General features: G+C 52.2%; 1 protein-coding gene across 1 annotated transcript in view; it reads left to right on the top strand.

Moving 5' to 3' along the window:
- WHRN (whirlin) overlaps positions 1-17,234 on the top strand; it is an 88,382-nt gene that overhangs the window by 28,667 nt on the left and 42,481 nt on the right. Inside the window, exon 3 of the mRNA XM_081803455.1 lies at positions 6,315-6,440. Coding sequence (XP_081659581.1) covers positions 6,315-6,440 — 126 coding nt within the window. The remainder of the gene's footprint in view (positions 1-6,314; positions 6,441-17,234) is intronic.

The raw sequence follows: 17,234 nt of genomic DNA, 5'->3' as shown, positions 1-17,234 counted from the left end.
GGCACGTGCAGAACACCCTACAGAAATGGAGAAGGGCTTTCAGAAGGGGCTCTTTCTCCCGCTTCTGTTGTTTCCACAGGCCACACATACGTTGTCATCCTCTTTTCTTGGAGAGGGGTTATGAATTGGGTGATGCATGCCGGCAACCAGCGCAAGAGAACCCCAGACTCTCAGCGGCTTCCCATTTTCAGATTTCAATGCGATTGCATAGAATCATTTGACTCTGAAGCCAAATCTGAGAGTAGTTGCAGATGGTAGCAATATTCCCATTTTCCAGATGAGAAAATGGAGGTGCAGAAAGGCTGGATGAATTGCTCCAGGCCACACAGCCTATGAGTGGTGGGGCCAGTGGTGGGGTTGTCCTCAGATCCTAAGTTCTGTCGTCCTTACCTTCTGGTGCCTGAGGGGGAAGAGCCTCCCCCCTCTCCCCCCGCCTCCTCCAGTGTCCTCTGGCTCTGGCTCTTCAGGCCTGGTCTGCACACAGCCTCAGGAGAGACCCCCTCTGACTGGACTCACAGCAGGGCCTGGATGCTCAGCACCTGGGATTCGCTTAGGAGAACGATGGGTCAGGAGCAGCCAACCGTAAGTCTCAAGGGTCACCCACCTGGGGCATTTTTCCCTGAGCAAATGGGCAAGTCCTAGGCTACCATGGTGTCTTTGGCCCTCGGCCCCCACTCCAGGCTGAGTGATCAGACCCCGCTCGGGGAGTTGCAACTGCCCCAGACTTACTACATCAGCCACAGAGACAAGATGCGACCTGCCCCTTGGCTCAGGCTGAGGCCCAACCTCGTACAGAGGGAGCAGGGACTTTGGGCCTGGGTTTGAAGCCTGGTTCCTGAACTTGCTGACCGTGTGACCTTAGACAAGTCACTTGCCCTTGGGTTAGTCACTTAAGCTTCCCTCTCCACGATACAGGAATAGTCATGGTGGCCATGTGGAATTGTTTCAGGGGCTGACAACCACGTGCAGAAGTGTAGAGCACAGTGCCTGGGGTATGGTCATTAAGTCCAGTAACCACCATCATGTATCAAATGCCAACTAGGTGCAGGTGCTAGGTACCTTTCATATCTTTTTACCCTGAAATGTTTATTGAGTACCTCCAGTGGGCCAAAAACTGTTTCGAGTATTGGGAATACAGCAGGGAATAGCCAAGGATGACTACCTTCAAAAGCTTATGTTCCTGTGTGTGTGTGTGTATGTTTAAATAGTGATGTATAGTATATAGTAAATGGGATAAACAAGAAAAGAAGAAAAGGGCATGGGGGCAGTATATGAGTGGGATAATTCTAGGGAGGGGCCCTGAGAAGGTGACATAAGATCTGAGGTCCATGAAGGAGTCATCATGCATATATCCACCCTGCCCGGGGCTGGACCTCCAGGCTGCAGGATGCCTTGAGGAGTGTGGGGCTAGGTGTTCTCAGGTGTGGTTTGTTGGTGAGTCTGTCCTTCCTCTTGTTGGCTTTTGTCTTTGGCTTATTGCTTCACAGTTGCAGAATGGTAGCCACTGCTCCTGCCATCACAGCTGTGTCCAAAGCAGAGTGGAAGCTGGGCGGGCAGGCAGAAGGCCCTTCTCATCCTGGGCCTATGCGTCTTTCTTCTCTGAGGGGAGAATTGCTCCCAGCATCCGCCAGCAGACATCCTCCATCATGTCCATTGGCCAGAACTGGCCCAGACTACCCACATCCCTGGCAGAGGGGAACAGCCTTGGCCCAGACTGACTTCATCTTTGGGGGCTGCTCTGTTGCTTCCTGGACAGGGTCAGGGTTCTAGGGCAAGGCAGGAAGGGGAGTGGCGGCAGTGCCTATCCCAGGTACATTGTTCGATTCTCAGTTGACTGACGGGGAAAACTGTGAAAATCAGAGACAAAGTGGGCCCTGCCCCCTGGTTTCCCCAGAGTAAAGGGCCGACTCAGGACTTGAACTCTCAGCGCTGTGGGAGGCAGCGCAGCGTGTTGGTTAAATGCCTTAGGCTGGCCAGCTGCCGACCGTGTGGCCTTGGCCACGTCAATTCACCCCTCCTGCCTCAGTGTCCTCATCGGGAAAATGGGCATAATAATAGAAACCACAGAGGAAGAGAAAGGATTAAATGGGGGTAATGCAACCAGTGCCTGGGATTCAGGAAATAGTACGTTTCGCGAGTAGTTAGTTTAATGAGTTATTCATATTATCGGTGGGGGTGGCGTTCTTCTTGCTGTGCAGCTCAGTGTCCTTCCCGTAGGTGAATTTTTTTCCTGCCAAACACTGGTTGAATTCCAGCCAGTGATTGAGGCAGATTACGCTGTGGTTGATAGGACTGTTATTACAGCCCTGTGATACGGGCTCCGTTTTATTCCCGCGTAACGGATTTACGGGGAGGTAGTGGGGAGGTGGGGAGGTGTGTTTCCATCCTCGGCATTCAGAGGGGGCAGACAGTCGCTGCCATCTGGCTGTCATGGGGCTCCTCTTGGCTCTCTCCTCCCGGAATCTTTTGCGCTTAGAGCTGGAGAGCCCAGGTGGGGGAGGGGAGGGACGGAGCTGGGCTGGAGCCTTGGTGTGTGCACCCCAGGCCCTGAAGGCAGAGCATGGAGGAAGGGGTGCGTTGTGCAGGCGTGGCAGGGGATCGGGTGGGAGCTGCACACTCCGTCCTCAGCCGGTCTCACTGAGCTCCCCCAGATCTGAGCCCCGCCTCCCCCACTCCCACCCCGCCACTGTCTCAAGGTGCACACCCTCTCCTGAAGGATCTCCAGGAAGCGGCCCGCTCTGCTGGCCAGTAGTCTTCCTAAAATCCGAATGAATCTGAGCAGGTCTCTCTTCCACCTAAAGCCCAGTCTTCTCGGCCTGGCTCATGGCCCCCCCACTGGCTAATCTTGTCCTTTCCCTCCTTCCCTGTCTTGCTTTAGCCAAACAGAACCCTGCGGGACTCCTGGGGGCTGTGCTGTGTCCGGGTCCTGAGCTTTTGCACACCTTCCTGCCCCCGGAACACTTGTCTTCCCTCCCCCTTTCCCTGGCTGACCCCCTAGGTCTTCACGGCTCGGAGGTCATATTTCTGGGATACTCTGACGGAGGTCAGGCTCCCCAGAATGGACTCTGAGACCAAGATTTCCCTGAGGAGGTTTCTAGGGGAGTGTCTGTGGTCGACAGAATGACGATCCAAGACGCCCACCACCTCTTCCCTGGAGCCTGGGAAGAGGTCCCCTTCCACGGCCAAAGACACTTTGCAGATGTGGGTAAGTTAAGGCTCTTAAGATGGGGAGAGTCTCCTGTATTCTCTGGGTGGGCCCAGTGCAATCACAGGTGCCTGAGAAGGAGGCAGGAGGGTCCGAGTCAGAAAAAGGGGGTGTGCTGCCCGGAGCAGAGAGAGGTGGGAAGGTGGCTACCCTGCTGGCTTTGAAGACAGAGGAATGGGTCATGAGCCAAAGAAAGCAGGGGGTCTCTGGAAGCTAGGAAAGGCAAGGAAACAGTCCCCGCTAAGAGCCTCTAGAAGGAATGCAGTCTTGTCTACTCACTTTAGACTTCTAACCTCCAGAACTTGTAAGATAATAAATCTGTGCTGTTTGAAGCTGCTAAGTGTGTGGTCATTTATCATCACAGCAGGGCAGTGCCCTGGGTTCGACGCTGGTAACGGGACACGGGACTGGGCTGGGGGCGCAGTGGCTGGGACATGAGCCCCGCCCAGGCCTCAGCCGGTCCCGTGGGAGCACTGGGGGTGCACTGGGGGTGCAGTGGGCCCGCAGGGTTGTCCTGAATTGAGGCAGGGGTGGGGCTGTCGCCTGCTGTCTTCTCCCGGTCCCTGGATGGGAGCTGCTCTGGGAGGAGGCAGCTCCTGGCAGGGACTCCGCTGTGAGCCACCACTCCCCACCACTCCTGTGATCCTGCGCCCAGCACGAGGCCCAGACTTGGGGGGCTGGGTGAGCGAGTGGAGCGAACGCCAGCCACAGCCCAAGTGCACACCCCGTCCCGGCCTCTGAGGCAGCAGCATCGGGGGGGGACACCTCGGCCTTCTTTCCAGGACACCCTGTCTGTGCAAGCGAGCCCCGTGGCTGGCCGGCGAGGGCCACCGGGAAGATAAGAACAACAGCGAGAGTCTCCGCTGTGCCGGGCACGATGCTAAATGCTCCCAGTGTGGGGACCCACTCCTCCCTAACAACAATCCAGTAAAGTCTCGTCTTTAGAGAGGAGAAAGCGGTGGCATCCACTCAGGGTAACACACCCAGCAAGTGTTGCTGCCAGGATGAACCCCAGCGGTTTGGCTTCGGAGCCCGCACCCGTAACCAGCACACTGTCACCCCCTGGGGGCCCAGGCCTGCGCGTGATCGCAGACAGGGCGGGCCTCGAACCCACGTCACCTCGAAGCTCTCCCAGCCGCGGTGCTGTACTGGGCCGGGAGGGGCAGATCACAAGGGCTGGGTTGTCAAGCCCGTCCTCAGAGCCTGCCGCTTGCAGAACATCCATCTCTCTGACACTTCCGGGTGGCCAATCCCATTGCCCCCTGAGAGCAACGTGGGCCTCACAGATGTTCTCCTTTCTGATGTGGTCTTCCTGCCTGAGGAGCAAACCGGGGAACTGACTCCGGCCTAAAGGGGCTGGGGCCACCCCCAGAGCCTGCGGTCCTAGAAGCAAACGCCCCAGAGGCACTCCCATCTGTTAGGCTCTCTCCTGACGTCTGTCAGCCTGCAGGAGTCTGCTGTGGCTATGTGACCTTGTCTGGTTTTGTCATGTGCAAAGTGGAACCAACAGTGGCTAATCAAGCATTCACCGTGGGCCAGAAACTAGCCTGTGTTTGTCTCTTAATGTGACCCTTTCCGTAGAATAAGGCTATAAGGCTATTTTATAAGGCTATTTTCTTCCTCCTTTTGTAGGTGAGGAGGCTGAGGCACAGAGAGATTAAGTAACTTGCCCGAGGTCACACCGCGGTTCCCCCCATCGGGCAGTTTGGACCTGAGTCTGTCTTCTTCACCACCTCCACCCAGGGTGGTTGAAAAATTACATGGGATAATATATGTAAAAGGCTTCAGATGATGGCACCAAGCCCTTGGTAACTCTTAGATGAGTAACTTCAGAAACAGAAAGCTGGTTGGGTGGCTTCTGTAACTTCATGACCTCCATCCTCCCGTGACGCTGACAGGTACCCATGCCCCCCACTGTCCTGCGGGCAGACTGTGTTCTCTTTGGGTCCCTTCCATGTCCCTGGGGCTTAACCTGCTGAGGGATATTTTCTGTCCTTTTGGGGTAGGTTTCAGCTCTTTGGGTGCAACTTCTCCTTTTCCATAATTCCTCTTTCGTACTCAAGGCACATTTAACCTGCAGACACCTTCATGGATTATGGGGCCTTCCTGAATCTGCCCCCAGCCTCTCCTGCCTGTCCTCCCTAGCCGCCCCCCCCCCACCAACTACCCCTCAGCACTCCCCGCCTTGGCCACAGCAACCCACCTCTACCATCCTATCCTGAGCAAAGCATGCTCCCCTGCGGCCAAGCAGTGACACATGCTGGCCCGTACCTGCACCCCTGCCCTGCCCCTGCCCAGTTGACCTGCTCACCCTCCAATCTCATCAGCGATGTCACCTTCTCTGGGAAGCCCCCCAACCACTACCCTCACCCCCAGTCAGGACCTTGCATCTTCTCTGCATCGTCATGGCCCCTGAGCCACCCCATCATGCTCTGATCACACCGTCCTGTGAAGGTCTGCTTCCTGGTCTCTGTGCCCTTCTGCTGAGACCCTTGGGAGCAGGACTGGGTCTGTGCTGTCTCTTGGTCCCCTGGCCCAGCACTGGGTCTGCACTCGGCAGGTGCTCCTGTGTTTGTAGAAGGAAGGGCAGCTGGGGGCCTCACTGCTGTGGGCCGCTGGGATGGGTGGCAGAGCAGGAGACTCCTGGGGGAGGCAGGGGACCCCTGGCCGGTGGGAGATCTCCAGGGAGGCGGAGTGGACTTAGCCTTGATCCTAAGGAGGATGGAAGGTGAAGGAGCCTGGGGCCAGAGTAGGCTCTCCCTGGCTGAAGGGTGTGGTGAAGGGCAGCTGGGGGGTCTGTGGCCCCCACAGTGTGGGGAACATGTAAAAACCTGAAATGTTACATCTCTCTGGGGATCTCAAGAGGTCACCTTCTTCATCGCCTTTCTTTTTCTGCACTTAACAGCTGTGGCCCCGGGAGGGAGAGGGACTTCCCTCAAGGTCACTCAGCAAGTTGTAGGCAGAGCTGGAGCAGAGGATCTGGAATGTTCCAGGCCTGAACCCACGTGCCCTTTGGGGTAGGCCAAGGACTCCAGAGCCTGCTGTGCTGCCTCCCATGACGTTCATGTCACCCTCCAGGCCCTCGAATAGCGATCTGTCCCTCCTGCAGGTGAACCTGGTGCTGGGGGACGGCCGGTCCCTGGGTCTCACAATCCGCGGGGGAGCCGAGTACGGCCTGGGCATTTACGTCACCGGCGTGGACCTGGGCTCAGAAGCAGAAAGCAGTGGACTCAAGGTGAGCAGCTGGACTCCCACGGGCAGGGATGGGCGCCAGGGCTGCATGCGCGGGGCTGAGGGAGGGAAGGAGCTGTGTGTGGAGCTCTTTGCAGCTGATTTTTGGTCAGACCTGCAGCAGGGCAGTCAGCACCCCCGGCCCCCCTCGCCCCCGCTGAGGACTGGTCGCAGCCGGGAGCCCCCCTGGCTGCGTGCCCAGAGCAGGCAGCAGGGGCCTGCCCCTACCTCCCGAGCCCACCTCCCAGCAGTCCTCGGAGCAGGGCAGCCTTCCCCACATGCAGCTGGGCGGCAGGCCAGCTGAGTTCGTGACCGCGTTTACAAACGCCGCCGGCAGCTGCAGTGGCCCTGACCTCAGGTTCGTCGCGGAGCGTGGAGAGGGGAGAGCGGAGAAAGCGGGAGCTGGGTTGGGCTTGCACCCAGCGGCTCCCGGCTGCCGGTCCATCAGGGCAGCCGGCAACGGCTGAAATAGTATCGTTAGCTCGCGCTTTGGAGAAGGCTGACTATGGGCCAGGTACTGGTGATGGACTTCACGCAGATCTCATTGAACCCTCAGGCTGCCGCTCGGGCGAGGTGGCTCCGACCGTCACGTTTTCCAGTGGGGGAGGCGGACATGTAAAGAAGGTGACACCGACCTCCAAGGTCATGCCGCCGACAGGTTGCGGAGCAGGACTGTCTGGTCCACAGCCCGTGGCCTTAGCCGCTACGCCGCCCCATCCCCGCTGCCAGAGCTTGCTCAGGGCTTGGCGGAGTGGAGACAGTGAGCGAGGCAGGGACAAGGACGCCGGGCCCAGGAGACAGATCACCTAAATAAATGGCGGCTAAATCCTGATGCCAGGGAAGCCAAGGCAGCAGCAATGGGAGCAGTGACCTTGGGCACAGGTGGCGTGTGAGCCCGCTTTGCAGAATGAGACAGGTTGGGGGTAGAGGGGCTGGGGAGGAAAGGGGTGTCCCTGAGGGAGCCAGAAGGTTTGACCGTGGGTAACCAGATGGCCGGGGAACGGAACACGAGATGAGACTGTGTCTTCACAATCTCAGCTTCTTTTTGGACGTACGATGCAGTTGGAAGAGCTCTGGGCTTGGAGTCCGGAAGATTGGGTTCGAATCCCAGCTTTGCTGTTTTAGCTTGAATAGCTGGGTGACCCTGGAGAGCCCCTCCACCTGTCCGTGCTTCCCTTCCCTTTCCCAGATAAGCATCAAAAATGACACCTCTTTCTCAGGATTGTTAAAAAGACGAGAGGAGGTACGAGCTGACGATGACATTAATAAGGAAGATTAAATTTATTGAGTGTCGCTGTTAGGGACTGAATCCATGTGTCCCCTACATTCATCTGTGGAATCCCTACCCCCCAACATGACGGTATTAGGAAGGGGGAGCCTTTGGGAGGAGCTTAGGTCATGAGGGTGGAGCCTCGCGAATGGGATTCGTGTCCCACGGAGCTCCCTTGCCACAAGAAATGGGCAGTCTGCAGCCGGGAAGAGGGTCCCCACCAGAACCCGACCGTGCTGGCCCCTGATCCCAGACTCCCAGCCTCCAGAACTGCGAGAAATAAATGTCTGCTGGTTTTAAGCCACCCAGTGTGCCATGCTTTGTCACAGCAGCCCCAGCAGCCTGAGACAGGCTCCTGTTTCTCCCGCGCTTTCTGCCGTTAGGTCACGTACCCGCAACACCCCTGTGAGAGCAGCTTCTCGGGTTAGCCCATTTTACAAGTGCAGCCGCTGAGACTCAGAGCGTCGCGCAGCTAGTGGGACTCCCACGCGGGGATGGGGATTCTGGTTCTAGAACCGTGCTCGGCACCTGGCCAGCTGGGCTGGCGGTAGAGGCTCCACGAACGTTGGTTGGGTCTGGTTGATTCTGAAATGCCCCTGGGTCCCCAGAGCGCATGCCGTGTTCTCAGGTAATGAGAGGGGGACTCCCAAGAGGAAACAATCTCCCAGTAGCCCGTGCACACATTTTGTTTAAGAAGTTTGTTATTTTGGGATAATTTTAGATTTACTGAGAAGTCACAAAGGGATTTCCCGTTTATCCTTCATCCAGCTTCCCCTAACGTCAACATCTTATATAATAACCACGGTATGTCCGCCAAGGCCAAGAAACTGACGTTGGTACGATGCTATTCGACAAACCACACACTTTCTTCAGGGTCACCAGTTTTTCCACTAATGTCGTCTGCTTCAGCCGACCACGTTGCATTTGGCCTGTGTGCAGTTTTAATTCCATTTATTTCTCACCCACCCCCAATTTCAAAAAAGATGAGTGGCAGTTTCTCGGCACCGAATAAGGATTTTTTTTTTTTTATTAAATAAATGAGTGAGAAGATTAGGGAGAAGAAATATGGGGGCTGAGAGAAAGGGATGAAGCCAGGGTGAGGGTCTTTTCCCAGAGCACTCGCTTCAGGCAGGCCGCAGATTTGGCTCTGAGCTTCCTGGCAGCCAGTTCAAAGACGGAAGCAGGTCAGAGACGTCTGTGAGGTGAAAACAGACCACCTGTGCTTGAGAAGCGCGGTTATTCCTCTTCCTGAGGCCTGAGAGCAATTTTCCTCTGGTCTCTCGTAGAGAGAATGCTTGTGATGACGTGAGCCGTGTCCTCCGTGACAGGAAACATATGAGCACATTCTATACTTTGTTGGTGGCAGATGCATTCTGACTGAATCCATGTTAAAAGAAAGAGAGAGGGAGCGTGGGAGAGGACATGTTAGGGTCTGGCCTGAGAGCCCTGGGCACGTTCCCGGTCTCTGTCTCTGCATCTGTCTCTCTCATCACTGACAGATGGCAGGTTTTATTATCATGTTGTCCACTTACTGAGGAGTCACCGTGCCAGGAACTGTGCTAAACACCTCACAGTGTTATGTGATTTTTAGGACAGGGTGTGAGAAAGGAATATTCTCGTCCCCATTTTACAGGTGGCAGATTTGGGAGCAGCGTTTAGCAACTTGCCCAAGGTCACCCAGCTAAGACGTGCTAGGTCTGTGCCCACCCAGCACACTTTAAGTCTGTGTTCTTTTTTTTTTCCTTGTTTTTTCTTTATAATTTTATTTTATTTAAACTCAATTAACATATAGTGCATTATTAGTTTTAGAAATAGAGTTCAGTGATTCATCAGTAGTACATAACACCCAGGGCTCATTCCATCACGCGCCCTCCTTAATGCCCATCACCCGGTTACCCCCCCCACCCCCTCCGTTCCATGTTCTTAGGCTCCACTGCCTCCCCTCCCAGTGATAATAGGTGTCGCAGTCTCCAGTTTACAGCTGAAGAGACAGAGGCTCATGGAATTGCAGGTCAAACTCTTTCTAATGTCAGAGCTGGGATTTGAACCCAGGCCTCACAGAGCCTGGGCTTGCCTTGTGTAGGGGAGGACAGGAGCCCTAAGACCTGCTGCTGACCAGCTGTGTGAGGGTGGCTGTGTCCTTCCCCTCACTGGGCCTTGGTCTCCCTGCATGGACAGCAAGTAGCTGAATAGTTGGGCTGGATGATTTTGGAGGCTTTGGCCTAGATTTGTACATTTTCCCGGCCCGAGAGAGCCAGAGGGTGCCCAGACGCCAGGAACATACTCCGTTCCCCTTCAGGGGAACCCTGTGGGTCCCCATAGCCACAGAGAGATGGCGAAACAGGTAGCCTTCTGGCAGGTGTTTTATGAGGAAGGAAGGGAGGAAGGGAGAATGGGAGGGCGGGAGAGAGGGGACATTATATGAAGGCAGTGAGTGTCCATGGCTGCCCCTCCTTCTCTACCTTCCTTTTAATCAGCAGGTATATACTGAGGACTCCTGCGTGCCAGACACAGTGCTCGCCCTGTGGCTTCTGAGCTGAGCAAGACAGATAGAGTTTCTGACCTCCAGGAGCTTACTTTCTATTGGGAAGACAGGGCGGGTCAGGGGTGGAATTACTCAATTGTGTAATTACAATCAGGATAAATAATAAGAGGGCAAAGCACATGGAACCATGTGGGTATATAACAGGGGAGGCCGGCTCTGATCTTGGATATCTGGGAAGGCTTCCTGGAGGAAGAAACATTTCAGTTGAAATTTAAAAGAAGAGAAGAAAATTAATGATGTAAAGGAGGAAATGAGAATTCCAGGCAGAAAGAATAGCAAACGCTTAAGTCAATGGGAGTGAAATGTTCCCAGATGCAGAGGAAGGCCAGTGTGGCTGAATGCAGGGAGCCGGGTGGGGAGAAGGTGCCAGATGATGCGGACAAAGTGAACAGAGCCCGCTCACACAGGGTGTGTAGTTCACCCAAGACCGTGCAGCTGTGAAAAGATGATGCTCAGGATCCGCAGTTAGTAATAGGGAAGGATGTCCAAGGTCTGTTATTAAGTGGGGAACACAGGCTGCAAAACCGCTGACCTAACAGGATCTCACTCAGACTGTAGATGTGTGTAAAAATATGCGCAGAGAACACGGAGAAACAGCCACACCGACCTGTACCAACATGTCAGCCTGGTTATCCGAAGGCGGTAGGATGACAGACGACTTTCACTATTCTTCACGTCCCTGCGCAGGGTCTGAATGGAGTGAATGTTACTTTTATAAGCATGAAAGCAGCAACAGTAGAACTGTGCCCGTTTTGAAACAAGGCCGCAGAAAAACATTCCATGGAAGTTTCCCGGTCATTTTGGCTTGCTACCCAGTGGCAGGCAGTCAAAGGCTTTATTTGCTCATCAAATGCCCGCCCCCAGAAGAGGCCTTTCCTTCTTCGGTCCCCGCCGCAGGAAAGCACTTTACATTCCCTGCCACTATCTCATGTCCCCCCTCCAAGTTCCCTCGAATGTGCTAACACCTGCCCACACTCACTCGGGCATCCAGGACTGATTAATTCCGTTCATTGCCAATGCGCTGTCAGTGGAATCAGGCATATTGAAACGGAATAAAGGGGCTTGGCTGGGTGGGTGGCGGAGCCAAGAATAGGCTTTATTTGTCAGTAGGGCTCCTTGCCGCTGGGCAGAGCTTTCCCGGGGTGGAAACCCTGCCTTCTGCCTGGCCTCCAGCTGCTCACTTCGCTTCTGAGTCCAGGGGAGGGCAAGTCAAGTACTGGGGGAGAAGCTCTCGGGAGGAGGTCAGGCACTTCCCAGCACTTAGCCTGGGGGTGGCCGGGGTGGAGCGTGGAGCTGTTCCCACCCTCCCAGGAGGGGCTCACTCCTCCTTCAGCATTTACCTTTAGACCTCTCTTGTTCCTTTGCACCTGCCCCCCGCCCGCCCCAGCTTCTAGCCCCAGTCACAGAATGGATCATAAAACCTTACTTGTTCCTTTGAGGACAGCCAGATCAACTGGCATTTAAAAATGATAATAATGATGGCAGTTGCTATTTATTAACTAGTTATTATAAATCAGGCACTGTGCTCAACCCTGTAGGGTACACTCCTACGTAATCCTCCCAATAGCCCCCTGCTGGGCATCAGTAGTGCAGTTTCATAGATGAGCAACTGAGGCTCAGAGAGGTGCAGTAACTTGCTTTGGATCACACAGGGATCTGGGGCCCTGGCCCCTCAGGCCCTCCAAAGGCCACGTGCTTTGCTGTCACCTCCCTAGTACCCTAACTTGACCAGATAACAGAGGAATGCAGAGAGAGGAAATGAAGGACATGTGTTCTTAGAAGTCACCAAGCTTCTCAAGCACAGCGCGGTTGTCCGGATCCTGCCCGGCCACACAGCCTTCACCCCTGAAGTCATGCCAGGGTGGGAGGCCCATTTTGCTTCCACTAGTAGGAGTAGGCTGCCATCCTGGCTGGGGTCCCTCTAAGCAAGATCTCTGTTCCCAAGAGTGTCCCACGTTTTGGGTTATCAGTCTGCTGCTTGCAGATCTGCCCTGTATGCTGGGCTTCGCTGGAGCCCACACTGTGTGTCGGCTTCGTTGGTGAAGCCGGATGGGCTGAGCCTGACCCCTCCTTGGATGGGCTTTGCCAGTGTCTCTTCTCCCGACTCTCCCTCTCTAAACTGAGCCTAGGCAACACCCCTTTGATGAGCACCCACCAATAGCAGGTGATCTACCTGCGTCACCCCTGAACCCTCGCCACAGCTGGGGGGTGGGGGAGAACTCTTTCATCCCATTGTAAATTGGGAGTATTTATTTCATGACTGTCTCTGTTTGGCAGAGCCTGGTGGTTCTTTAAACACTTCATCTCCCTGCCCACGACAGAGCCTGGCACACAGTAGGTGTTCAGGAAATATTTCTTCAATGAAGGAGTGAGTCTGGCCGAGGCAGGCCCCAAACCAGGTCTTTTGACCCTAAAGCTCCGATCTTGACCACTGTTTGATTTGCGTTCTGGCCTGAACACAGCACAGAGCCTGCATTTTTTTTTTTTTTTTTTTTAAGGATCAAATCCCACTAAGAAGTGTTAGTGATCGTCATACTCGCTTAGGATATGAGCTGAGCCATCAGACCCTTTCCCTCAGGGATGCTTGCCTTTGTGTTGAAAGGAGCTGAGAGGCAGCCATGGCCCACGGTGAGGTCTGCTCATCACAGGGGCCCTGTGGGCCTCAGGTGCCACCCCCAGCTCTTCCCTGATGGAGGGTAGGTGGTGGAAATCCATCTGTGAGGACAGATCCCAGCCCCCAACCTCCCATTTTATACATGGGGGTGCTAAGAGCCAGCAGGAGGGGAAGGGACTGGCTGAGGGTCATGGAGAAGTGGGCCAGAACCCCTCACACAGAGCCCCTACCTGCATCATCAGGGATTTTGACCTTGCCAGCTGACTGTGTCCCCATGCTTTCCCGAAATAGTTCTGCTGGGAGAGAAGAACGAGCTTGGCAAACTCTCTAAGGCTGCTTCCTGCTTATTCTTGGTGGGGGAAGGGGTGAGGCTACCACGTATCACCTGTTTAATGAGGACCGTCTAAGGGTATTTTTATTTGTGATTGTGGCTGATTTTTATGGCAGTCCTAATGAGATAGCAAAAATTCAATATTCATATTTATATAATGCCTGACAGCTGAAAAAAACCTTAGATAATTTAGGGCATGTTACAAACAATACGCAGCCTATAAATTCTACAACTTAGATGAATAGACCAATTTCTTAAAAGATGTAAACTATGAACACTCAAGAAAGAAAACTAGAAGAACCTGGAGTTCTGTGTATGTGTGAGAGAAATTGAATTTGTATTCAAAAACCGTCCAAAAAAGAAAACTCAGGTCCGGATGCTTTCACTAATGAACTTTTTTTTTTTTTTTTAAAGATTTTATTTATTTGACAGAGAGAGACAGCAAGAGAGGGAACACAAGCAGGGGGAGTGGGAGAGGGAGAAGCAGGCTTCCCGCAGAGCAGGGAGCCCGATGCGGGGCTTGATCCCAGGACCCCAGGATCATGACCTGAGCTGAAGGCAGATGCTTAACGACTGAGCTACCCAGGCGCCCCACTAATGAACCTTTTTGAACAGTTAAGGAAAAGAAATACTATGCCATCTTTTCCTGGAAATAAAAGATGAGACAATGCGGGGCGCCTACGTGGCTCAGTCGGTTGGGTGTCCAGCTCTTGGTTTCAGCTCAGGTCATGGTCTCAGGGTCGTGAGATCAAACCCTGGATTGGGCTCTGCGCCCAGCAGAGAGTCTGCTTGAGATTCTCTCTCCTTGTCCCTCTGCCCCTCCCCCCTTGCTCTCTCTCTCTCTCTCTCTCTCTGTCTCTCCTCTAAAATAAATAAATAAATCTTAAAAAAAAAAAAAAAGATAAGGCTGTGCTTCCCAGCCCATTTTATGAGGCCAGCATCATGTAATACCATGACCAAATACATACATTGCAAGAAGACCACTGACTGCTACCCTTCAGGATATTCAGTGCAAAAATACTCAACAAAATATTAGCAAATCAAATCTTTCAGTCTATAAAAGGGATATATATACTGTGACCAAGTGGGGATTCCTTTATCCAAGGAATGCAAGGCTGGATCGACATGCGAAAACCAGTGTCATTAGCAGACTAAAGGGAAAAAAAAAACATATGAATGGAAAAAGCATTTAATAAGGTTCAATGTCCAGTTATGATAAAAACTCTCAGCACACTAGGAATCAAAGGGAACTTCCTTGACTCGGTAACGGGCACCCACACAAACCTCCAGCTAAACATACTTAATGGTGAAAAACGTTCAGAATCAGCTTGTAAACATTTACAACAAAGCTATCTTCTAAGAAATAAAAAGGCTTTTTACTAAGTGCTTTCTTCTAAGATTGAAATGAGGCAAAAATGTCTTCTCTCACCACTCCTGTTCAGTATCATTCGAGAAGTTGTCATCAGTGCAGTGAGTCAATAAAAAGAAATAAAAGGCACACAGATACGAAAAGAAGAAATGAGACCCTATTTATAAAGACTGATCGTCTACATGGAAATTTCCAAAGAATCTCCAAAAAAGCCCCTAGAACCAATAAATGAATTTAGCAAGGTGGAATGATAACAAAGCCTACAAAAATCAATTGTATTTCTTTAGGCTGGCTATGAATTACTGGAATTCAGAACTCATAAATACAATTTAGAGTAGCACCCAAAAGTCCTTAGGTATAAATAACAAAATATGTGTCATATTTGTATGCTGACAAGTATAAAACAAAAAAAGTAAATAAATGGAGAGACACACTGTGTCTGTGGACAGGAAGGCTCAGTGTGATTGAGATGTCAGGTCTCCCTAATTTGATCTGGATTCAGTGCAATCCCCATTTCCAAGTCTAGTAGGCTTTTTTGTAGATACTTACAAGCTGATTCTAAGCATTTAAATGGACAGACAGAGAAACTAGGAAAGCCAAAACAATTCTCAAACGGAAGAGCACTGTTGGAGAACTCACTACCTGACTTTGGGACTTACTGTAGGGCTGCATTAAGCAAGATAGAGCGGGCGGCATTAGTGGAGGACAGACACATCGATCAGCGGACCAGAGGAGTGAGTCCAGAAATAAACCTCCACAAATAGACTTAGCTGATTTTTGGCAAGAAGCGCAAAGGTAATTCAGTGGAGAAAGGATAGTCCTTTCAACAAACGGTGCTGGAGCAGTTGGATGTCTGTGGGCAAACAAATGAACCTTTACCCAAACCTCAACACCTTCCATGAAAATGAACTCAAAACGGAGAAGATAAAGGCAGACTACCTCTAGGGGAAAAGGCAGGAGAAGATCTGTGTGACCTCAAGTCAGAGTTTCTAGATACAACATCAGAAGCAAGCTGCATAAAAGAAAAATTTGACAAATGGGATTTTATCAAAATTAAAAACTTCTGCTTTGCGGGAGACACTTTCAAGAGAACGGAAAGACAAGCCATGAAGTTGGAGAAGAAAATGGGTTCTAACTGCGTTTTTGACAAGGACTTGCCTCAAGAATTTGTGAAGGACTTTCAGAATGGGCAGCAGATCTGGGAAACAGTTTTGTATGAACAGCGGTGGACACGTGACTCCATGCACTTGTCGAAACCCACAGAACCCTACATCGAAGGGTGGATTTTACTGTATGTAAATTTTTAAAAATCAGCTAGGCTGTGGGGGGTATAGACAGAGTGCAGACTGAGCCACATGAAGACAAAGGAATCTAACTATTACTGATGAGTCACACCACCACACTGAGAGAATGGAGAAGAAAGGCACTCGTCTAAGTAATTTTGGAAACATTGTTTTGACTGATGTTGTAAAGCAAAAGACAAGGAGAACTATACGCAAACACTGTATTCCAGTTGGCAGTTTTGGTTTGTTTTTTTTTTTTTCCTCAAAAGCGTATGGGGGGGGCGCCTGGGTGACTCAGTCGTTAAGCGTCTGCCTTCGGCTCAGGTCATGATCCCAGGGTCCTGGGATCGAGCCCCCCATAAGGCTCCCTGCTCGGCAGGAAGCCTGCTTCTCCCTCTCCCACTCCCCCTGCTTGTGTTCCCTCTCTTGCTGTCTCCCTCTCTCTCTCTCTCTGTCAAATAAATATATAATCTTAAAAAAAAAAAAAGCGTATGGGGGCGCCTGGATGGCTCAGTTGGTTAAGTGTCTGACTCTTGATTTTGGCTCAGGTCGTGATCTCAGTGTCATGAGATCGAGCCCCGAGTCAGGCTCAGCACTGAGTGTGGAGCCTCCTTGAGTTTCTCTCTCTCTCTCTCTCTCTCCCCCCCACTCCTTCTGCCCCTCCCCGCCAAAAAAGAAAAAAAAAAAGCACATAGATTAGGAATTCTGAAACTACCTCATTTGTACTCTAGGGTTGAAAAACTAAGTAACTATGTTTTAGATAATGAAAGCCAAGTTCTCACTTTCAGAAAACATTACAAGTAAGGAAAGTAGGAAATAAACCTTGTGGGACTGACTCAAAGGTATCAATATGGACACATTTATCAAAAAAGGAGACAAAATGTAAATGTGGACACATGCAGATACGGAAACATAGCTGTGTGTGTGTATGGGTGATTTCGAACGCCTGTGCATAGTTCTTTGCTCTAGTCACGGAGAAGGGCTGGAAGCAGGGAAACCCCAATAAAAATAGGTACACCTAGTGCCCAGATCTTAGTTTCTAAATACTATTTTCTAAATAAAAGGAGCCGGGGGCTGGGGGTGGTGCCTGGGTGGCTCAGTCGGTTACGCGTCTGCCTTTGGCTCAGGTCATGATCCCAGGGTCCTGGGATCGAGCCCCGCTCTCCCTCTCTCTCCTCTCACCCCTGCTTGTGCTCACTCTCTCTAATAAATAAATAAAACTTTTTTTTTTTAAAGATTTTATTTATTTGAGAGAGTGAGAATGAGAGAGAGTACATGAGAGGGGGGAGGGTCAGAGGGAGAAGCAGGCTCCCTGCTGAGCAGGGAGCCCGATGCGGGACTCGATCCCGGGACTCCAGGATCATGACCTGAGCCGAAGGCAGTTGC

This window comes from Leptonychotes weddellii, chromosome 14 (genome assembly GCF_054177405.1).
Source record: "Leptonychotes weddellii isolate Sample4059 chromosome 14, ASM5417740v2, whole genome shotgun sequence".
NCBI lineage: Eukaryota > Metazoa > Chordata > Mammalia > Carnivora > Phocidae > Leptonychotes > Leptonychotes weddellii.
This window is presented reverse-complemented; position numbering and strand designations above follow the sequence as displayed.